Source organism: Heterodontus francisci, chromosome 13, assembly GCF_036365525.1.
Source record: "Heterodontus francisci isolate sHetFra1 chromosome 13, sHetFra1.hap1, whole genome shotgun sequence".
NCBI lineage: Eukaryota > Metazoa > Chordata > Chondrichthyes > Heterodontiformes > Heterodontidae > Heterodontus > Heterodontus francisci.
The window spans coordinates 10,153,699-10,177,691 of record NC_090383.1 but is presented as its reverse complement, the minus strand read 5'-3'; the positions used below and the strand labels follow the sequence as shown (position 1 = coordinate 10,177,691).

General features: G+C 42.9%; 1 protein-coding gene across 8 annotated transcripts in view; it reads left to right on the top strand.

The window, feature by feature from the left end:
- The window catches only part of plcb1 (phospholipase C beta 1), a 751,229-nt gene that overhangs the window by 674,794 nt on the left and 52,442 nt on the right, over positions 1–23,993 (top strand). For 6 of the 8 annotated variants that reach the window (XM_068044354.1, XM_068044355.1, XM_068044358.1 and 3 more), the window contains 5 exons: positions 2,555–2,735; positions 8,020–8,096; positions 8,188–8,277; positions 13,075–13,132; positions 19,583–19,669. In XM_068044354.1, coding sequence (XP_067900455.1) covers positions 2,555–2,735; positions 8,020–8,096; positions 8,188–8,277; positions 13,075–13,132; positions 19,583–19,669 — 493 coding nt within the window. Of the gene's footprint in view, positions 1–2,554; positions 2,736–8,019; positions 8,097–8,187; positions 8,278–13,074; positions 13,133–19,582; positions 19,670–20,075; positions 20,130–23,993 lie in introns of those variants that run through there. The other 2 variants (XM_068044357.1, XM_068044362.1) reach the window with 2 other exon arrangements.

The window sequence follows — 23,993 nt, the reverse complement described above, 5'->3', positions numbered from 1 at the left end:
GGGGCTGATTTGCAAAAGCTCAGGAACGACCACCCCCTGAGGTTTCAAATGTCCCTGCTGCCATGTGGTTGTGTGTTTGTATATTTAGTGAATTAACCAGATCTATTTCTCACATCTCCACATTTGTTTCATACTTTCTGCTGTCTCCTGAAAATGTAAAACCTTTGTCATGCTAGGCCCCCACCTGCCAAGAATGAGGCACATCAATTTTGTCATGAACATCGATTTTAAAATGCTACTGGAGTTAAGAAAGGACCTGTTAAACAGATCAGCCGTGGCTGGAAAAGAGATTTGCTTATTAACAGAACCCACAATGGACCTTGATCACCAGGTATTGTGTGTAAGAGGAGCATTCCAGAGACTGCTAAGGTGATACAATCCAAGACGTGGTCAGACCAGTTAGTCACATGACTAACCTGCTTGGCAACCTGGGTTTTCTGAATTGTACAAACAGTTTGAACTCAGAAAGACTGTTTGCTCCTGGACTGAGAAGATCTCACCTGTCTGCTCCCATCTCTTTCTCACAAGCCTCTGAATCCACTGAAGACACATGAACCGCATGAGAGAAAAGTCTCCTCCATAAAACAAGGTTTAAGAAGAACACTGGGCCCAAATGAAAAGCAAGATCTAGCTACAATCAAGGAGCTCAAAGAACCGGAACAAAAACTCCTCAGAGATTGCCTCAAACTTTTCCACTTTAGTTTTCTTCTCTTTTCTGTCTCTATTTGCATGTGTGCATTGCGTATGCATGCTAGCGTGGGTGCGTCGTGTATCCGTAGATGTCATCCGAATTAAAGTTTAAGTTTAATAAATTTCAACTTTTCTTCTTTAATCCTAAAAAAGCCTGTTTGTGCTGGTTTATTTGCATTATAATTGGATTCACCAAGGGGGAGCTAAAAACACAATGTATTTAAAATTAAACCCTGTTACAGTAAGACCAGATGAAGGCTGAAAGGGAACCCTAGACCTCTTTCTCACCTGGTCGTAACACCTTTTTGACTGCAATGTAAAGTAGGAATAAATTGATTAACGTTAACAACAACTACTTGCATTTATATAGCACCTTTAACACAGTAAAACATTCCATGGCATTTTACAGGACTGTTATCAAAAAAGGTTTGGCACTGAGCCACATAAGGAGGCACAGCACAGGTGAAGTAGGTTTTAAGGAGTGTCTTAAAGGAGGAGAGAGAGGCGGAGAGGTTTAGTTAGGGAATTTCAGAGCTTCAGGCCCAGGCAGCTGAAGGCATGGCCATCAATGGTAGAGCAATTAAAATCAGGGGGATGCGGAAGAGACCAGAATTGGAAGAGGGTAGAGATCTCGAAGTGTTGTAGGGTAGGAAGAGGCTACAGAGATAGAGAAGGGTGAGACCATGGAGGGATTTGAAAACAAGAATGAGAATTTTTAAAATGCTAAGGAACCCCTTTTGCAGAAGTAACAGATGGAACAGAAAAAGTGTTTTTTTTAAATATAAAAACACCACATTTATGATTTAGGCAGAAGAAAACAATGATGATGCTGGAAAACCTGCAACACAATCAGAAAATGCTGGTCACAGCAAGAGAAAATTGATCCTCATTTCAGCTGGGCCTCTTCATTTGAACTGAGTGTGGCAAAGATTCAGGCCAGAATTTTACGCCACCCCGACGAGCAGGATGGTGACGGGGGGGTGGCGGTGGTGTAAGATGGAGCGGGAGGCACCGGGAGCCCTTCCCGATCCGCTCCCGCCTCCGCCGCCACTTTATGCAGGACGGCAGTGGTGAAAAATGGCCTGCCCACCCCAGGCCAATCAAGGCCCTTAAGTGACCACTTAATGGCCGCTTAAGGACCTTCGCAACCCCCCCCCCCCCACCCCCAATGCAGATTTTACGCATGGCAAGTGGCCCTGGAGCATGGAAAAGCCGCCTAATGAAACCAGGTGGCTTCTGAGCGTCCTGGCGTGGCCCTCATGGTCGAGCACCCTGTTCCCAATGGAGGGCCGCCCCTGCTACCCCAACCACCCCCAAGACCCAACACGCTCCCCTTCACCCCAATCAACCACCCTTGCCTCGCCGGGACCCGACCAGTTATCCCCGGCGTGGCAACCAAAACATGCCTTCCTTCCCGGTTCCCAGGCATCTCCTATTCATGCTGGGTTGCAGTCCCAGCAGTGGCCACCGCTTAAGGTGGCGCTGCTGGGACTAAGAGCTGCCGGCCCGCTGATTGGCTGGCAACTCTATTAGGCGGGACTTCCTACCTCAAGCGGGTGGAAGTCTCACCTCACACCAATTGAAGCCCTAGGACCCGCAAAATATGGGTCGGATCCCCAGGCGAGGCAGATGCGGGTCTGCCACCGATTTTTCAGTTGGTGGCCGGCTCCCGTCCGCCTGGGGTAAAATTCCAGCCTCAGAACCAATACCACAACTTCGCTTTGTCTTTTAGATGCCAATTAACTCTGCGTGTGTAATGTAGTGCCAGATGACTCTATACGAAAAAGAAGGAAAATATTTACTGTTGATGTTTTGCTTCTGTGTGATAATACAAATACGTCATGATTTTTTTTTTCCCTGACAGGCCTGAATCAGCAAGCCCAGAACATCAGAGTTCAAGTATCGAGCAAGAAATCTCTGTACTTGATGCAGAAATGACACAGAAATTAGCAGAGCTCAAAGAACAACAGCAGCAACAGCTATTGAACCTGAGACAGGAGCAGTATTATAGTGAAAAATATCAGAAACGGGAGCATGTTAAACAGGTGGGGACAATTGTCATTCAGTGCTTTGTTTCACAATGCATATGTGAATATTTGATAAGTAACTAATCCTCAATCCAGTCATTTCTGTTGGTTGTTTGTGCTACCCATACATCAAATAATGACGGATTAGATAGACTAACCACCTTATATATAGACATCAAATAGACACACACACACACACATATATATGTTGACATTTATTGCCCATTTCCAGTTGCATGAGAAGGAGGGGGAGGGCTGCCTACTTGAACCACTACAGCCAGTGTGGTCTCATAAATATTCTTTATTCATTTTAGGAATGTGGACATCGCTGGCAAGGCCAGCATTTATTGCCCATTCTGCGTTGCCCTTATGCAACAAAGTACATACGAACATACAAATTAGGAGCAGGAGTCGGCCAATCGGTCCCTTCAGCCTGCTCCCTGCTCTGCCATTCAACAAGATTGTGGCTGATCTGAGTAGAAAGCCAGGGCGATTAAAAATGGACCACATTGGTGTGGGACTGGAGTCACCTATAGGCCTAGACTGGGTCAGGACAGCAGATTTCCTTCCCTAAAGGGCATTAGTGAACCAAATGGGTTTTTATGACAATCTGGCAACTTTTACTGATTTCCAACTTTTTATTTATTTCAATAAAATTGTTAAATTGTCATAGTGGGATTTGATCTTACGTTCTCTGGATTATTAATCCAGGCCTGTGCATTACTAGTCCAGTAACATAATGACTGCATTACCCTATTCATAGATAAGACTTGGCACCTGGTTGGCAGTAAAACTATAATGCCAGTAGTTTGATCTCAAAAATATAATTCCCGAAAGCATATTGCTCATTAAGATCCACTTGGACTTGAAGCTTATCTTTATAGGAATATAACAACAACTTATATTTATATAGCACCTTAAGTGTATAAGTGTTTATATTTAAGAGCCTCAATTGGCCTATTATGCCGCTGCCGAAATTCCAGTGCGCCGAGAAGGTGACAGGCCCTTCCCCCCCAATTCTATGGGCCCTCTCCCCCGCCTCTGAACCCATCTCTGGGGGGCCCATTAAATTCAGCCCAATGAGTGAGACATCTCCTCCTGATATGTCTTATCATCGCCCCTTGGTGCCCCCCCTCTGCAGGCAGCACAAATTAGCAATTAAGTGTTAATCCTCCACTGAGCCATTCAAGAACAGCGTTTAAACTAATCACGTCATCCAAGACCTTAACTCCTTCTTCTGGCACCTAAATACCTGTTACTATCTAGCTCATGTATTAAGATATCTATTTATCCTGATATGGTTGTAAGGTGATCTCTAAAAGGCAAATGCATGTGTGAGTTCCATCCATTGCTATGACTATTAGTTCAGTAATCTCCCAGAAAGTAAAGTGTCAAAACATAAAATTATTTTACGATTGCACAATATTTGTTACCCTCAAGTCACAAAATACACGGTGCCTCCTGCACTCTTCTACTGATCTCTAATCACCCTCTATTGGCTATGATCTCCTTCCTCTAAAACTCTATACTCCCTGACCTCCTTCCTCCTAGTGGCCTGACTGCTTTCCCCAATTCCCTACTGGCTCTGGCTTTCCTTTCCTCACTTTCCTACTGTCTCCAATCTCCATTCTTTCACCTCTCTACTGGACCTAGCTCCTTTCTCTCACCCCATCTCTAGCCTTGAGTTCCCTCCTCTCAACTATGCACAACCTCGACCTCCTTTTCTGACAGTGACCTCAACCTCCTCACGGTTGCACTGGCCCTTGCTACCAAAACCTCCCCCAATTCAGACATAATTGAAACCCTACTACATCACTAAGCAAACTATCACAGTTACAAAAGTCAATTAAGTACTGGCTTGTCTTTGATGGTTGCCTTTTTAGTGCAAAACAGTCCTCGAGAAAAAAAGTGTTCTCCCCTGAAAAAGATTGAACACTATTTATGCAGCATGTGTGTGTATGTATGTATTATATATAGATATGTCTTGCTGCAATTATGCAATTATACAGGGCCTTGGTGAGGCCACACCTGGAATATTGTGTGCAGTTTTGGTCTCCTTACCTGAGGAAGGATGTTCTTGCTATAGAGGGAGTGCAGCGAAGGTTTACCAGACTGATTCCTGGGATGGCGGGACTGACGTACGAGGAGAGATTGAGTCGGTTAGGATTATATTCGCTGGAGTTCAGAAGAGTGAGGGGGGAATCTCATAGAAACCGATAAAATTCTAACAGGACTTGACAGGGTAGATGCAGGAAGGATGTTCCCAATGGTGGGGGAGTCCAGAACCAGGGGTCATAGTCTAAGGATACGGGGGTAAACCTTTCAGGACTGAGATGAGGAGAAATTTCTTTACCCAGAGAGTGGTGAGCCTGTGGAATTCGCTACCACAGAAAGCAGTTGAGGCCAAAACATTGTATGTTTTCAAGAAGGAGTTAGATATAGCTCTTGGGTCTAGAGGGATCAAAGGGTATGGGCGAAAGCAGGAACAGGTTACTGAGTTGGATGATCAGCCATGATCATCATGAATGGCGGAGCAGGCTCGAAGGGCCGAATGGCCTACTCCTGCTCCTATTTTCTATGTTTCTATACAATCACAGCATAACCTGGAAGATATGTGGTGGTGAATACAACACCATGATATGCATGTTGCTATTGTACCTGCTTTAGTTTGGATAAATGGAGACCAGAACCACTGAGCAGGCTCCCCATATATCCACAGCTAAATCTGGCTTTCTTATCCCAATGACTGAATTGTCAGCCCACTTTCTCTGGGACTGTGATTCTGCCACCGGGATTAGGGATCCGTTATTTTATTTTTATTTTATTTTATTTAGAGATACAGCACTGAAACAGGCCCTTCGGCCCACTGAATCTGTGCTGACCATCAACCACCCATTTTTATACTAATCCTACACTAATCCCATTTTCCTACCATATCCCCACCTGTCCCTATATTCCCCTACCACCTACCTATCCTCTTCTTTGGCCTCCTTATCTCGAGAGACAATGGATAAGCGCCTGGAGGTGGTCAGTGGTTTGTGAAGCAGCGCCTGGAGTGGCTATAAAGGCCATTTCTAGAGTGACAGACTCTTCCACAGGTGCTGCAGAGAAATTTGTTTGTCGGGGCTGTTACACAGTTGACCTATACTAGGGGCAATTTATAATGGCCAATTTACCTATCAACCTGCAAGTCTTTGGCATGTGGGAGGAAACCGGAGCACCCGAAGAAACCCACGCAGACACAGGGAGAACTTGCAAACTCCACACAGGCAGTACCCAGAATTGAACCCGGGTCGCTGGAGCTGTGAGGCTGCGGTGCTAACCACTGCGCCACTGTGCCGCCCAATCAGTATCAGTAACGTTAATAGCCAGCTCCAGTTTCCTGAATCCAAACTAAAACCGTGCCGGAATAAAAAGACTTCCTCCAGTGCTCATTGCTAATCACGTATGACAGAATTGGGACCTGGGAATAGAAACACAACTTTCACTTCCCCACTAGAAGGGAAAGAAATTTCAGTATAAACCATCTGATAAGACTCTGAGTGCGACTCAAAAGGTGAGAAAAGAAATGTTGGATTTAGTATGTCATTTATAAAGGAAAACAATTGCTTAATATAAATTGCATTAGCAGGTCATTAATGGGAAAAAACAGAAATACTTCCCCCCCCGCCCCCCCCCCCCCCCCTTTTATCCCTCAAAAAAATATTTTTAACCCAACTGTTTCTTCAGAAGCTCCTAACTACTGTGAGTCATGCAATATATTGTCCCAATCCCTGGAGATACAAAGTTGAGTTTGAAATACTGAGATAATGGGCCAGATTTTGCTCAGAGGGAGGCAGTGGCGTAAAAGTAATGTCACAGAACTAGTAATCTTGAGGCTCAGGCTACTGCGCTTTGGACATGGGTTCGAATCCCACCATGGTAGATGGTGAAATTTGAATTCAATTAATAAATCTGGAATTAAAAACTAGTCTAATGGTGACCAGGAAACCATTGTCAATTGTTGTAAAAACTAATGTCTTTTACAGAAGAAAATCTGCCATCCTTACCTGGTCTGGCCTACATGTGACTCCAGACACAGAGCAATGTGGTTGACTCATAAATGCCCTCTGAAATGGCCCAGCAAACCACTCAGTTGTATCAAACTGCTATGACATCTAAGAAAAGGAATGAAACTGGACGGACCACCCAGCATTGACCTAGGCACTGGCCTTCACTGTCGCTGGGTCAAAATCCTGGCACTCACTTCTTCACTGTGAGTGTGGATGTACTGTGGGTGTACCTACACCCCAAGAACTGCAGCAGCTCAAGAAGGCAGCTCACCACCACCTTCTCAAGGGCTGTTAGGGATGAGCAATAAATGCTGGCCTAGCCAATGATGCCCACATCCCATGAACAAATAAAAAAGGCTATCGAATGGTATCTACCATTAGTTAAACTTGCCCCTGTCCCATTCAGCTCAAAACATTTTTGCCTACAAAGTTGCTGAAAGTGTGAGCTGATAACAGCACAGAGAGAGAGAACCAGGGTATCTGAGACCTAAACAAACAGGGCAAGTAACTGTATACTTCCTTAACAATGAGGTTTAAGGATTGGGAAATGATCAAAGGAAGGACTGAAAAGGAGGTGAATTCAACATCAAAACCAGTAGAGAAAGAGCAATAAAGAGAAGGAAAGAAAGAATGGATTAAGGGACAAAGGAAAAAGAGACACAAAGAGAAAGTAAGAACAATAATTTTAATTAAAAATCTCCCCAAACAATTCAAAACCTGAAGGAATGAGACTGCACACTTGTACTAGTTAATTTTCCATGCCAAAGAGGTAATCGACAGTAATTAACACTTATCAGGTCATTATAAGGGTAATTATGCCTGTAATGGCGAGACCTAACATTCTGTGTCAAGTTTGATGAGCAGTTAATGGATAAATACAGCAAGTTCCTAAAAAAAAAAATTGTGAGGCTAAGGGCAAGATGCCATTTTCACAAAGCTAACAGCGGAACAGTACAACTTGGACAGCAACTTTTGGATATTGACATTTAACCTCAGGTCTGTTTCTCACCTGAAGTTGCTGTATCATTTATGCATAAATAACAGCAAGTGTCATCTTACTGTTATTTTGACAGCAAATTCTAGCCCATTGTTGTTGCATTTCACTTGGAAATCAAGTTAGCTAGTGTTATACAGGACAGTAGACAGGCAGTGCAAAAAAATCCTATTTCTCTTGACCACAGGAAAACAAAACCTCAGTGACTTTGCCATGAGATTCACTCATTCTTAATAGTGTCTTCTGATTTTCACAGCTGGTGCAAAAACTCACGGAGGTAGCTGAGGAATGCCAAGCCAACCAGTTAAAGAAACTGAGGGAGATTTGTGAAAAGTAAGCTTCACATGCAATATTTTTCACTTTTTAAAAATCTCTAGCTGAAATGTCTGACGATGAATAGCTTTTTTGTTGTTGTTATCTTCAGGGAGAAGAAAGAATTGAAGAAGAAAATGGACAAAAAGCGACAGGAGAAGATCACCGAGGCGAAATCAAAAGACAAGAATCAAATGGAAGAGTGAGTCTTTCAGTCTTTGTTGTAACCTTCAGTGTAGATTCTTCAGTGGTTGATGTGGGCTGGGCGACACCCGCCAGCAAAGATTATTTTTAATTTTAAAAACTGTTGGTGTGGAGCCAGGAAGACCATGGAAGCTCCTGCAATGCCATAGTATTCCAGTCAGGCCCTCCTCACCCGGTACTTAGCTTCGAGCGAGAAAAATAGCCCAATCTTCAACTGGGCGAGCTGCCTGTGGAAGTCGACAGAGGGGCTGCCCCACCCCACCGCCAGCAGAAACTACCTCCTGCTATTTTCAAATGAGTAGGACCATCCCACCCAATTGATTTGGATGGCTGACAGAAATTTTTCAATGTCCCGAATTGTCTAGAACTGAAGTGTCAATGAGGAGCAGCATTCCACAAATTGGTTCATCTGGCTTGGCATGTATATTTCCTGTTCAGAGAATGCAATCATTTGAGGATTAAATTTAACTTAGAAACAAGTTTTTTTTAAAAATGTAAATCATACCAAGGTCCTTTCGTGACAGAGGAAATCTTTTTCAAGTGAACCTTTTATCAGAAGGAAATTTTAAGTCACATTTGATTTTTTTCAAGTCATATTAAAAGGCAGAAATGTTTCTGTATTTGGCGATGGATAAAGACTTGGCTTTTGTCACAATAGTTAAAATGTTCCCTTCGAATAATCACTCACATTAATATGGTGCCCATGAATCACCACATGCAACAAAGAACTTTGCATTGCTCTAATTGTCCTCAGCAGCAAGTGACTCCCACACTTTGATTAAAACCCTCAGCCAGTGACCCTGGCATTTAAGACAGACATGAGCAGTTTTATTGCTTTATTCACTCCAGACAAATGGAACTTATTTTCTTAAGTGTAGACAATAGCTATAGATTCAAAATTGCTAGCTGACAGCTCCCAAGTTTATCTCATTTTCTGGCAGCGTCCATCAAATGAACCAGAAGGCTTACTATGAACTTTCTGGAAATTGTTTCTGATCATTTAGAGACCAATTTATTCCAAAGTATTCTCTTGTGATAGAGCACTATTTCGAAAAGAGCAATGGAGCTCCTGAGGCAATATGTGCTGCTTCTGTCGCAAGTCCATGTTTAATTTCACTTCACAAGCCTAGGATCTAACTTTTCTCCCACACAGCTGTTTTATCAGTCACTGGCACAAGAAAGTAAAAATGTACAATCTAGAAACTGCGTAAGCAATAGGAAAAATATATCTCAGGTCACCACACAGAAATGTTCCTTCCATAAAAATCTTTTGGATGTTTATTATTAACTGTAATCTTTTTTTATCCCTGACCCTCTTATGCATGTCAGGTTGTATCTCACGGTGTTGTATTGCTTGGCACTGATCCAACATGCATTTTTAAAAGCAAGTTTTACAATACATTCCTGTAAATTATCTTCAGCCTGTCTTGATGCCTTTGCCACCAGGAAGGTGAGGACAAGGCTTGCAGTCAAGTTACGGACAATTATCCCTTTACGTAGACAACAAGAGGTAGCAAAGGCCTTAATGGAATACTCTCCCCCTACCTCATTCACTTCTCTCCCCACCGTCCCTGCATGGAGATACCACAACCTTTCCACAATCCATCTCTACTTGACACAGCATCCTTCAGATTGGGAACTGACTAGAATTTACTTCTGTTCCTACTCTGTAACTTTCTGACATGAAGCCCTCGGCAAAACGCTGAGTTGATAGTCAGAGGATGAACCATCCACTGCAGCACAGACAGAGAAAACAACCTAGGCATGAACATAACTTTAGCAGGATCTCCCGCACTGCCATCAGCCAGTCTGCCACCAGAGAGATCACAGGACCATGCTCTCATTTTATCACCTCTGCTATCTATGTAGCTGTCGCTGTTAACTCAGGTCTTCCCACTGACGAGATTTCATGTAGTGTGGTACCTTGAGAGGATAGCGCAATGCTAGAATCTTAATATGATACAGCGCAAAAGGAGGCCATTCAGCCCATCACACCAGTGCCACCTCAAATTGTCCCACTGTCCTGCTCTTTCCCCATAGCCCTGCAGTTTTTTTTCTCCTTCAGTTACTCATCCAGTTTCCTTTTGAAAGTTACTAATGAACCTACCTCCACCATCCTTTCATACAGTGCTTTCTAGATCATAACAACTCGCCATGTTAAAAATAAAATTCCAAGGTGCTTACAGGGGGTTTCTTCCTCCTGTCTGCTATAGCTTCATTGGGAGAACCGCAGAAACCTTGGAAAATGCCACAAATTCCATTTATGCGTTTCTTTCAGGTTACGACGGGTGAGCTGAAGAATCCCACACCTCCCTCATGAAAATCTGACCGCTAAGGAATCTAAAAACAAAACTAAGTTGCCATTTAATGGTCCCGCTTTAAAGAAAACTCAGTAATTGCACGTGTAATAATAGATCTACTTTCTAAATTCATAAACACAGCAGGATGGGAGTGAAAGCACCAGTTTGTTTAGCTCTTTCTTTCCAGTGACTATTACAGTGTCTGTAAACAGCTCACTGCCATCTCTAATTGAGTCTCGATACTTAAACAATTGGCAAGAAACGTCTCTAGGATCTATTATTGGATACCTGGGATCCAACTGTGGCAGTTAGATTCTAAAGGTTATTTTTCTGCTCATATGCTGCATTCCATTGTCAGTGGATTTACTTCCAATTATTATTTAAACCAAATGCAAGAAGCTTATTTATTTTGAACACAAACATCTGAACGTACTGCTGCCTAGTTTAGGGATGTATTTTGTTAGTAAGTTTTGTTTTCATTTTGTGCAGCAGGTATTTTTTCCCGCTTACTCTGTTTCCATGGTAACTGGGATGTACACTTGGTTGCTCAATCTGTGGAATACGTTCACTGCACTTTAACCCCGCACACATCTGTTCAGTTAGCAGTGTGAGAACACAACACATGGGAGGTACATGAGCTGTCTTAAAAGAAACTTGCATTTATACAGCGCTCTTCACACTCACCAGACATCTCAAAGTGCTTCACAGTCAATGAAATGCTTTTGAAGTGTCGTCACTGTTGTAATGTAGAAAATGTGGCAGCCAATTTGTGCACAGCAAGTTCCCACAAACAGCAATGTACTAATGATCAGTATTACTTGTTAATATGACAAGCTAATGCTGCCCATTATTTGGGATATTATACAGGCTTTATTAGTTTACCTTGGGTGTCACATTTATGCACATTCTGTATTTTGCTGAAGAACATTAATGACAGAAGTTCAATTGTTTTATCTAATGTCCAATCTCTAACATTGTTCTTCATGATTGATTAGAGAGGGCAGAACAACTTTCAAGAAAACATTATTTACTTAGCGGAGAATTTTACTACTCTTTAAAATGCACAAAATACAGATTCTTAGCTTCACTGTTTTACTGTATTGCACAGTTGCTACCAAGTTGTCATATGACAGACATTTTATTCTATATGGTGAGACTAGAGAAACTGGAATTGCTTTCCTTAGAGCAGAGAAGGTTTAGGGAGATTTAATAAAACTGTTCAAAATTATATGAGATTTTGATAGAGTAGATAGGGGAGAACCTGTTCTTCACAGGCAAGAATATTGATAACCAGAGAACACAGTTTTAAAATAATTGGCAAAAGAACCAGGCGGGAGATGAGGAGAATTTTTATTTAAAAAAAACAGCCGATTTATGATCCGAAAAGTGCGGTAGAAGCAGATTCAGTAGTAACTTTCAAAAGGGAATTGGATATATCCTTGAAAAGGTAAAATTGCAGGGCCATGGGGAATGAACAGGGGAGCAGGAATAGTTGGAAAGCTCTTTCAAAGAGCCAGCACAGGCATGATGGGCTGAATGGTCTCCTTCTGTGCTGTAAGATACTATTTGTTTATTCCATGTAAATCCACCTTGAATATAGGAACCTAAGAAAACATGGAATGAAAATCGATTATTCAATCTATCAACCCTGCTTCTTCCACAAACCATAGATACTCTACCCTAATGTGGGTTCTGTTCAGCATGGCCTGAGCTTCAAGCTATATTCTGCCCTCTCCAGCAGCACGGGAACAATTGGAGACAATATTCTTGTCCTTTCCACTCTATATGCACCATTCCTTGGGACGTTAAGGAGATGAACAAAGGATAGAAACCCATAAGAATGCATCTCTGGCGGGTCCGAGTTCAGGAATAGGAAGCTACCCGTTCCAATAGTTCCTGCGCCTTTTTGCAGCCAGCTCACAGGGTCTGGACCAGCAGAGAGCCAGATGCAGAGCTGAACAATCACCTGTAATATATAACGTGCAGTGTAGGGTTGGTACAGCCAGTGCTAGAACCAGTAATCTGCAGCCTCATGACGTATGTGGAGCTTCCATTCCCTTTCATTTTTATCGATGCCCCTTCAGCCTTTGGCAAAGTCTGCAAATGCCGAGCACCCTAAGCTATGGAATTTCCCCCTAAATCTCTCCACCTTTCTACCCCTCTGTCCTCATTAAGAAGCTCCTTAAAATCTATCTCTTGTTAGCAAGCTTTGGACTCCTATCCTGATTGCACCTTAAGTAGTTTGGTTTCAATTTTGATAATGCTCCTGTAAAGTGCTTTGGGATGGTTTATTATGTTGTTAGTGTCAGTGACTCAGTTAGGAGCCTTCTTACCTCTGAGTCAGAAAGTTGTGCCTTCAAGTGCCATTTCAGAGACATGAGTGTAAAAATCTAGGCTGACACTTGAGATTAATGGACCGCACAAAGAGTTTTGGTAAAATGTGATACAATCAATTCAATATCTGAAAGCGTGACTTATTCACTGTCTCATTACAGGGAAAAGACAGAAATTATCCGATCTTACATCCATGAAGTCGTGCAGTCTATTAAAAGGGTAGGTAGGAAGTATTTTCATTCTGCATCTCTCAGTTGAGGTTTTGTAAAATGTTTACCTTTTCTGATGTCCTTATCAAGGTCAGAGAAGTCCGTGCTGGAGACTGCAGTGTATTTCTATTTTTGGCTTGATGGTATCAGAGAGCTACAACCAGATGTAATGTAAAAACAAAATACTGCGGATGCTGGAAATATGAAGTAAAGACGGGTCACAGCCCTGAAACATTAACTCTGTTCTCTCTCCACAAATGCTTGCCACACCTGCTGAGTATTTCCAGCACTTTCAGATGTAAAACTCTCCATGCTTTATCTCAAGAATACGCCCTGGCCCCAATCTCAAAAGAGCATTTAATTCATGTTTTATATCCAATCCCCTCTGCACACTGCTTGCAGCCTGCTTAATTGGCACTGGAAAGTTGTATTTTTGTGTGAATTTATGCCATTGAGAAATATTCTACTGCCCAGCTCTAGTCCCCAGAGCTTCCAATTTCCTCTCCCTGGTTCACACTGACACCAGCATCACTGTCAGTCTGATCAACAACTCCCAAGCCTTCGCCTTCAATGCCACTGTAACTGCAGATTGCTCACATGGCTTCACTTGGTAGAGTAGCCACTTATATAGTCTCAAGCTCTGGCTGGAAGCAAATGTGTACAAGGCCTGTGTCCAGCCCTGGCTGTCTGTCTAGCTGATATACACTTGGCCAGCTCGAAACTTGGCCAGCTCGAGCAGTGGTGCCTCTCCCTTTTCTGGGACAAAGTCACTCTGTTCGTCTGTGCCTTTAATACACTCCCCATTCCCTCTCGTTCCAGCTTAATGCTTATTTCATCCCTTTGAAAAGGGATCTGACATCCTTTTTTATGTGAGGAGTACCATTTGAGTGTAAGGTATTTTTGTTCAAGAAGCAGGTTGAAACTACCTAAGTCCATTTCACTTCAAATGTTTGTAACTAACAGAAAGAGAAGCTAGCATGGACTCAATGGGCCAAATAGCCCCCTTCTATGCTGTAATGACTTTATGACTCTATGTCCATGCCTTTAGCCAGAGCTAGTTAGGAGTCCCATTCCAAGGATAAAAGGGGCAGCGTATTAAACTATTGCAATATCACATTTCTCTCTTCCACCCCTTGCGTCAATTATTTGTTATTTGGTAGAACTCAGTATATTATTCTAAAGCTTCAGCATGCATTTATCTTTCACAGAATGACGATTAGTTTATACAGTGTCATTTTAAAAGTTTATTTACAGATAAAGCTTATCAATCTGTATTGTTTATTTTTATTGCATTGGGTCCATGTACTTGTCTGAGTCCATGGAATAGGCCTTGAAAGCTTTCCTATCTGTTAAGTAAGAAAAAGCATTGTAAAATGCATTAACTCTTTAGCAGCAGTGGGAAAGGACTCGTCCCTTTGTTTTCCATTTCTTGTTTTGATCTGGGAAACTGAACCGAAGAGAAAAACATTGAAATATGCTTCTTAGGTTTTAAATGTACACATTATATGAACTGTTAATAGTACTTGTTTGCAACCAACTGTTGATTATCACTTGATAAATATGCAGTGACTATTCCACAATTGTTAATTGCTAAGCGTGGAGAACCTGATCAAGCATCATATATATAGAGCATCCTGGCTACCAAAGGGAAAATTAAACGGACCAAAAACATGAAGTAAAGCTACGTGTGTAAAGTCCACAGAATATATATAACAAAGAAAGACGATTGATACATAAAAATAAATAAGGTAGTCATTTCAACTGATTGCAAAGTCCAGGTAATAATCGTAAACCATTCAAACTTTGCTCTCGTTCTGGTTGTCGTGTTGAAGATTATATCATATCTGTCCAGCAGAGGGAGCCATGTCCTGAAGGTAATGCTGTTCCTCATTTGATCTGGTCCTGGCTGAAATGTAGAGAGGATCAGCAAAGACAAATATCACTCCTGAATAGAGAAATAGACACATGGATCTTGTAAAATCACAGATTTCGCTTGCAGGTTAATCAAACCCAGCTTCACACATAATGCTAGTGTTGTCTGAACTCCCCAGTAGGACTATCAGTCCTGCATATTTTATTCTTTAAAGAGACACAAAAAGTTGCTTTTCTGATGGTGGCTGAGGGACACCATCACCATCTTTTCTTCCTCCATGGCCTTCCTCTAAAATGTTTGTCCCCTTTTTGTTCCTCAAAAAAGGCATGCCATACCATTTTTGGTTTGGTAGAACTTAAGCCACTCGAGTCACGTGCCATTCCTGCTGACATGGCATCATGTGCAATGATACAATGATGTGTTTTGATGCGTTTGGGATTAGATGGGCAGCTAGTTTTTTTTTCGGCTGGCATGGATACAATGGGCTGAATGGCCTCCTTCTGTGCCGTAATTTTTCTATGGTTCTTTGATTGAGTTGTGTCTTTGTGAACCATTAAACAAGAGGTTTGGCAAACACTTTTGTTTAAGATAATGCAAACAGCTTGAATGCAAGCCATTTTGTTCAGTCCCACCAGAGAAGCAGTGTCCTCGGCCCTGATTCAATCCCCCAGCTTAGTTTCCCATTCAAGCTGAACCTGATACTGTGCAGCTTTCCTGAGCTCCTGAAGCTTGAGCTAAACATTAAAATGCCTGTCCTGTTCATCACCAGGATTATCTACTTCCACATCCAAAATATTCCATTCTGACCTCAGTTTCACTGCCACTGAAACCCTAATCCACTCCTTTGTCACATCCAGACACAACATTTGAAAGTATCTCCTTGCTGTCACTCAAACTCCAACGCTTGCATCCTATTCTGCACAAGGTCTTATTGACCTATCACCCCGTCCCATTGGTGTTCCGTTCACCACTGCATCAGTTGTAGAATCCTCCTCCATGTCTTCATATGTGATGCACGCTACCACAAGGAATAGTTGAGGCAATTAGCTTCGATCTATTTAAGGGGAAGCTAGATAAACACATTTTAAAAAACACCAGTTCCACCTCAACTGGAGTATTCTGCCCAATTCTGGGCACCACACTTTAGGAACGATGTGAAAGATTTTCGAGAATGGTTCCAGGGATGAGGGACTTCAGTTACATGTGTAGATTGGAGAAGATGGGGTTGTTCTCGTTAGAGAAGAGAAGGTTGAGAGGAGATTTGATAGAGGTGTTCAAAATCATAAGGAGTCTAGATAAAATGGATAGAAAAAAACTGTTCCATTGCAGGAGGTTTGAGAATCAGAAGACACAGACTTCAGGTGATTGGCAAAAGAACTTGTAGGCCTACAGGGAAAGGGCAGGAGAGTGCGATTAGCTAACTTGCTCTTACAAAGAGTTGGCAGGGGCTTGATGGGCCCAATGGTGGCTTTCTCTGCTATAACCATGGTATGATTCTATACTATGAGGGAGAAGGGAATAGAAGTTATGCTGATAAGGTTATATGAAGTGGGGTGGATGGAGCCTCGTGTGGAACCTAAACACCAGTATGAAGCAGTTAGGCTGAACAGCCTGTTTTTGTTGTGTATATTCTATATAATTCTGTGTAAATCCCTCCATAACTTTGGCCCTACCTTCACCCTCTGTTCTTCCAGCCTTTTTATTTACTGCCTGTTTCCCTCATCACTTGCCAATGGTGGCAGCACTAAAGCTATCTGGTTCCCACACTCTGGAACTTTCTCCTTAAACTCCTTCATCTTGCTCTATTTCTCCCGACATTCAGAAATTTCTTTCAAACCTGCCTCTTCAATAATGCCTTTGGTCACCACTTAATTTTCTTCCTACACTAATCCCTTTCCTGTCCTGCAAAGATCTGACCCCGAACCCGAAGCATCCTTTAACTCTGCTCATCTCTTGCGACCTATTGTGGGCGGCACAGTGGCGCAGTGGTTAGCACCGCAGCCTCACAGCTCCAGGGACCCGGGTTCGATTCCGGGTACTGCCTGTGTGGAGTTTGCAAGTTCTCCCTGTGTCTGCGTGGGTTTTCTCCGGGTGCTCCGGTTTCCTCCCACAAGCCAAAAGACCTGCAGGTTGATAGGTAAATTGGCCATTATAAATTGTCACTAGTATAGGTAGGTGGTAGGGAAATATAGAGACAGGTGGGGATGTTTGGTAGGAATATGGGATTAGTGTAGGATTAGTATAAATGGGTGGTTGATGTTCGGCACAGACTCGGTGGGCCGAAGGGCCTGTTTCAGTGCTGTATCTCTAATCTAATCTAATCTATCTGCAGCCTTTGACACAGTTGACCACACCATCCCCTGCAACACCCCTTCTCTGTTGTCCAGCTGGGTGGGGCTGCTCTTGCCTGGTTCCACTCTTAACTATCCAGTTGTAGCCAGAGAATCACCAGCAATGGCATCTCTTTTCACCCTGGACTGTTATCTCTGGAGACCCACAAGGATCAATCCTTGGACCCCTACTATTTCTCATTAACAAGCTGCCTCTCAAAGACATAACAAAGACACAATGTCAGATTCCAAGTGTACACTTGATGACACCCCGCTGTACCTCACCACTACCACCTTCGACCACTCCACTGCATCCATGTTGTCAGTCTGCTTGTCTGACATCCAGTCCTGAATGAATCAAAATTACCACCAATTAAGTACTGGGAATACTGAAGCCACCATCACCAACCCCCTTGACAAATGCCATTCCCTAGCCATTGATACCATTCCTCTCCCGAGCCAATGTCTCAGGCTGAACCAGACTGTTCGCAACCTCAGTGTCCTATTTGACCTTTGGATCAGCTTCTGGCCCCGTAAAGACGACCTACTTTCACTCCATTATATTACCCATCTCTGCCCTCGCCTCGGCTCACCTGCTGCTGGAACCTACATCCATGCTTTTGTTATTTTCAGATGCAACTATTCCAATGTTCTCTTGGCTGGCTTCACATTTTACTCCCCCCGTAAACTTGATCTCTTGCAAAATTCTGCTGTTCATATCACCAAGTCCCCTTCACCCATCACTCCTGTGCTCGCTGTCCTACATTGGCTCCCAGTCCAGCAACATCGCAGTTTTAAAATTTGCCTCCTCATGTTCAAATCCCTTCATGGCATCACCCCTCCCTGTCTCTGTATTCTCCTTCCAGCTCTACAATCTTTTGAGAAGTTTGTGTGCCTTCAACTCTGGCCCCTGACTTCCTTCATCCCACCATTGGTGGCTGTGACTTTAGCCGACCGACAGCGTTAGAAGTGATATCTAAACATTGCTGTTCAAGTTGCTGTTTAAAGCAGTGCTCGCAGCTGAACGCTTGTTGCTTGCAGAGTGACGCACAAATTCCTGGCCTGAACCTGCGTGGTCCAAATTAGCTATCCTGGCATCGCCATCAGCTGGCTTGGGCTGTGTGGCGTCAGGATAGCGCACCTTCACAGCCTTCCGATGCCCGTTGGGGATGCCCCTTTCTCAAGAGGGCGAGCCAGGGTGCAGAGCACCCCAGCACAATGGCATTCGGCCTCCATAGCACCACCCCCAGCAGCATTACAGAGATGAAGTTCACACCGGTTTGACAAACAGAAACACTAACCTATGCAGATTAGAAGGAAAGAAATGGCATTAATCTCTATAGTCTTTCAAATAGGATTTTAGCAGCAATCTGCATCTGTTAGTGGGACCTTCAATTCCCTGAACGTGTTGGTCTCAATGTTTAAATCGAAACCATCTGTTTCAAGTATGAAAAGCAAAAGGAAAAATGCAGTTATTTATTTTGGGTGAAGATGCTTCACTTTGATGTGGCTTCCTTAGACAGTTGGATACGTTTCAATGATGTAAACAGTACAGGAGGCTACTTTTAATCTGACCGTTTACATTTTAAATGTATTATCAATTTTTCCCATTCAGGTGAATTTTTCAGTTAGTTTAGAGGGGGTCGGCAGATGTTTTATCATTTACCAGAGCTAATGACCACAGTTTTCATATTGTTCCATGGTGAAGGACAGTTTTAAATAGTAAACCCAAAAGCATGGAGACTGAATGAAAAGTCTTTTCTCCCAGGTAAGTGCAGTTGTGCCAGGAAATGTTATTTGCATGGAAGAATGTAACCATAGCTTTCTGTAAGCTGCACTCTGTATTAAATGTATCAGAGTATCTAATGGTCGCCTTGATAGCTGGGTAGCTAAATGCACTGCCCGCTCTGGTCGAACATCATTACAATTGATAGTAACCTCGACAAGTGGGGCTAGCAAGTTACAATTTTAGGCCCCCTGCTGACCCATTCAGCCAGTGAACTGCATGGTTAGCACTTGCTGCATGCAGCAATCATGGAAATGAGCAGGCAGTACAACATTGCTGCCTGCGCTACATTGAATGGACGCAGGATAATCGCGCATCGTGATCCCTGTGAGCCCTGGGTGTGGCTTCGGTAACACAGCTTGTTAGACACCCTTATTATCTGTGGTAATGTCTTATCGGTGACTTGCAATAATCCATCACTCTTTTCACATTGTATTGAGAGCATTTCACATTTCTTTGTTGTTTCCCCAGTTGGAAGATGCTCAATGCAAGAGGCAGGAAAAATTGGTGGACAAACACAAAGAAGTGCGTCAGCAAATTCTGGATGAAAAACCAAAGGTACAATTACATGACTTGAGCTTGTCAAAATATATAATTAAATTATACATGATCAAGGGCTTAAACATCTGGCTACAAGTAACATATAAACAAGCCTCCAAGAATACAGCATTACTGTTTCATTAAGAGATTTTTTTTTATAGTCTTTATCCTACTGCTACAATAGGTTAGGGGTATATATGGTTAGCTGTGGGGACCAGTTTTATCAAAATGTCTACCTAAATTGGCACTAAAGGTTAGGAATTCTTCTGATTTTATGCAGCAACATTGCAAATCAATGTGTGGATTGTCACTGCAGTAATTACTGGTGGATTAATAATATACAGGTTAAATTAGCATTTTTGCACTTCTGCTAGAAATACTTCAGCAAACCTTCATAAATGCTTTTCAATGTTTTCACACATAGGAACATAGGATGCTTATCCCTTTGTGTTCATAAAGGCAAAGAGTTCTGTTGGCACGACGTGTTCTCTGAGAAATACCAACATTGAGGCAGAATATGAAGAGGACTGATTTTATTCCAGTTTGATGATGAGATGAGAAGCTGAATACATCATGCCTCTCGTTTCTTCTGTTGCTATTCTGACCATTGCCAGATAGAAGAGTAGGTCACAAAATACTGAATCCCTAAAGTCATCGCAGTGAAGTTAGGCTTGGACGGTAACCCACAGTGAGCGATAGTGAATCAGCTGCCCATATAACTCCCCATTGATTTCAGTGAAAAAGATAATCCGGCAGGCTTTAAAATGGGCTGCCAAATCCCTATCATCTATTATGTGCTACAGCCCAAAATCAATTTCACTCCGACCATTCCTTACAAGCCTTTATAGAGTCATAGAACCTTACAGCACAGAAGGAGGCCATTCGGTCCATCGTGTCTATGCTGGTTCCTTAAACGAGCTATCTAGTTAGTCCCATTCCCCTGCTGTTGCGCCATATAGGGAATCATGTGTCTTACTGGCCTCCTTCTGCGCAGAAGTTTCTATGATAATATTGCCTGTTCATTTTAACAAGCTGGTTGCATACCTTTTTTGGTTATTTGGTTTTGCTAGCTCTTAGATTGCAAAATGAGTTGTTAAACTAAATGGCATGCGTAGAATAAATCCTACATCTATTGTTCTTAAGCTCATGGATACAATTAGACAAAGCTAACAACTGATTGTTGTGCTGCCTTGTGTAATTTTTATTATAGATGTCTGAACTTGGAAAAACTCAACTCAGTTGTGGACATGCTGAATATGCACCTGTATTGCCCATATGCACATGCATCCCTCCCTTTCAAAAATAAGGTGAAATAAAGCATTTTAGAAATTAATAATCATGCAATTTTTATAACATTATTAATTCCAACTATTTATTATTCAAAACGAGCTGTGCACAATGCCAATGGCTGCCTACATCTAGTCTTTGATTGTGATGAGCAATAAATTGTGATTAGAATACGGGAACAACTTGAAATATAGATTAATAAGCTGTAAAATGTCCAAGTCCTGTCGTAAAAGATGTAGAAAGTGGCATAATCCTTTTGATCCTCTCGAGAGCTGAGTGGGTTCCACAATGAAATGTTGTTGTTGCGCAGGAGATAAAAGCAATTGAGTGTTCTTCAGGAGATCAAGGTTGAAGTTCATTTTTATTCTGCACAGATCCTGAGCGACACAGCAGTGTTTAACCCATTCAATCTTGTTGCATTTTATAGATCACAGGTGTACTTCTAATCATGTCACTATTAGAAGACTGGAAAGGCGTTTAAAACGTGAATGAAAGTATTACTATATGATCCCTCATCAAAAGTGATGCACCCATGAGGGCTTTTTATTCATTAGCATGGAATTACAAGGCCTGCATATTAAAAATAGCTAAACATAAGGGAGTTGATATAATGTCTTTTCCACTGACATTGAATTGAGTTTTCACTGAGTAGTGTAATGCAAATACATTATTGTAATGTTAAGCAACACAATGATAATGTACTTAACTTAAATTATGGGGCAATTCATAATTGGACCTCAAAATTCCACAGGACACAAACCTGGCTCTTACTCATTCAGTGTACCACACCCATTAATACCACCGGTACCCATGAAGTGGAAATTCCCATCTTAGGGAGAATCTGCCCCCAATTTTCATCACTTGCCTTCTAAGGGGTAGATGGAGGTTCGGACCCTTTCAGGAAATCAAAAATGTAACCAAGATCTGCAGCGATTTACTGGGAGCTATGGTGGAAGATGATGGTCACTTGAGCCGCTTGGAATCCTTCCGCCCTGGCCGTTACCTTTATCAAGAAAGACATCCGCCCAGATGGTGTCATGTTCATTGTTTCTCCCCTCATTACATTTCGCCCGTCAGCTGAGACGGTGTACCGGGGTGTGGCGCTTGGAGCCAGCAGTGAGAGCTGGGTGCAGATGAGGACCAGTGATTCCAGTCCATTCCTACAAATTGGATGCAGCTGACTGAAAATACAAGGGTACTGCCTCTATCTAAACACCCCATACACCCCAACTACCTGGGCTGCCTATTCCCGATCGTCTATTATGTGCTACAGCCCAAAACCAATTTCACTCCGACCATTCCTTACAAACCTTTATAGAGTCACAGAACCTTACAGCACAGCAGTGAGATCGGGATGCTTGATATCTATCTCTACAAGATGAGGTTTGCAGGTTGCTGACTCGAAATTTCTTTGGGTTGCCTCTAGGCCTGTTCTTGGGCTTAGGCTTGAAGTGAAAGTTCAGCTTTGAATGAATGAGCCAGTGTTCTGTATGACAGTCAGCACTGGGCATGACGCCAGTATGCAGGACGTCCTTTAGGTCACACTGGCACACCAAGATGTAATCTATCAGGCGCCAGTGTTTAGAGTGGGGATGCATCCATGTGGCCTTGAAGCAATCTTTTTGTTGAAAGAAGGTGTTGGTTATGGACTTCTGCCTTTCTGCACAGAATTCCAAGAGGAAATGTCCGTTTTCATTACAGTTTCCAACTCCATGGTTTCCGAGCACTCCCTTCCATGCCAGGCTATCACGGCCCACTCTGGCATTGAAATTGCCAAGGACGACAATTTTGTCCTTGGGAGGGGCATTCTGGATGAGTGCATGGAGATCTGTGTAGAACTTACCTTTGTCATCCGGATTAGCCTTCAGGGTTGGAGCATAAACACTGATGAGGGTTACATGCTGCTGGCCTTGGAAGGGCAGGTGCAGGGACATGGTGCGTTCGGAGTGGCCACTTGGCAGGCTTGAAAGTTTAGTGGTGATAGTCTTCTTCACCATGAAGCCGACACCAAAGAGGCGTTGTTCACCTTGAGGTCTGCCTGACCAATAGAGGGGGTAGCCAGCATTGTGTTCTGTTAGGCTGCCTTGCTCTGAGAAGTGGACCTCACTCAGGGCCACTATATCAATGTCTAGTCTGGCTAGCTCATGGGCCACCAGGGCTGAACGTCATTGGGAGCGGCTGTTGTCACCAGAGTCAAGCATTGTTCTCACGTCCGAGTAGGCGAATTCCAGAATTTTTCTTCTTTTCCCACCTGTTGAAGCGAGGTTAGGAGTTTGCGTTTCCTTCTCTATCGTAGTTTGACCGCATTAAGAGATGCCCTTTGACCGCGGCAAGCCAATTGGGTGGTAGGGAGTCGAGCATTTGTTTTGGCCACCTTTTCTAGGCCCCTCTCCAATTGTGGAGCAAGCAGTGCTGTCCTTCAAAAAAGCTGAAATAAAAACAAGAAATGCTGGAACCACTCAGCAGGTCTGGCAGCATCTGTGGAAAGAGAAGCAGAGTTAACGTTTCGGGTCAGTGACCCTTCATCGGAACTGACAAATATTAAAAATGTCACAGGTTATAAGCAAGTGAGGTGGGGGTGGGGCAAGAGATAACAAAGGAGAAGGTGCAGATTGGACAAGGCCACATAGCTAACCAAAAGGTCATGGAGCAAAGGCAAACAATATGTTAATGGTGTGTTTCAACAAATTGCCTTGTCCAATCTGCACCTTCTCCTTTGTTATCTCTTGCCCCACCCCTACCTCACTTGCTTATAACCTGTGACATTTTTAATATTTGTCAGTTCCGAAGAAGGGTCACTGACCCGAAACGTTAACTCTGCTTCTCTTTCCACAGATGCTGCCAGACCTGCTGAGTGGTTCCAGCATTTCTTGTTTTTATTTCAGATTTCCAGCATCCGCAGTATTTTGCTTTTACTTCAAAAAAGCTGCTTGGTCGCTCAGGGTGCTACCGGGTGATGATGTTGTCTCCAAGTCATCATCAAAACGAACAATATCCTGAGCTGCCTGCATGCAGGATTGGAACTGCGGCTGCCAGTGCCATCTTGCACCTGCCG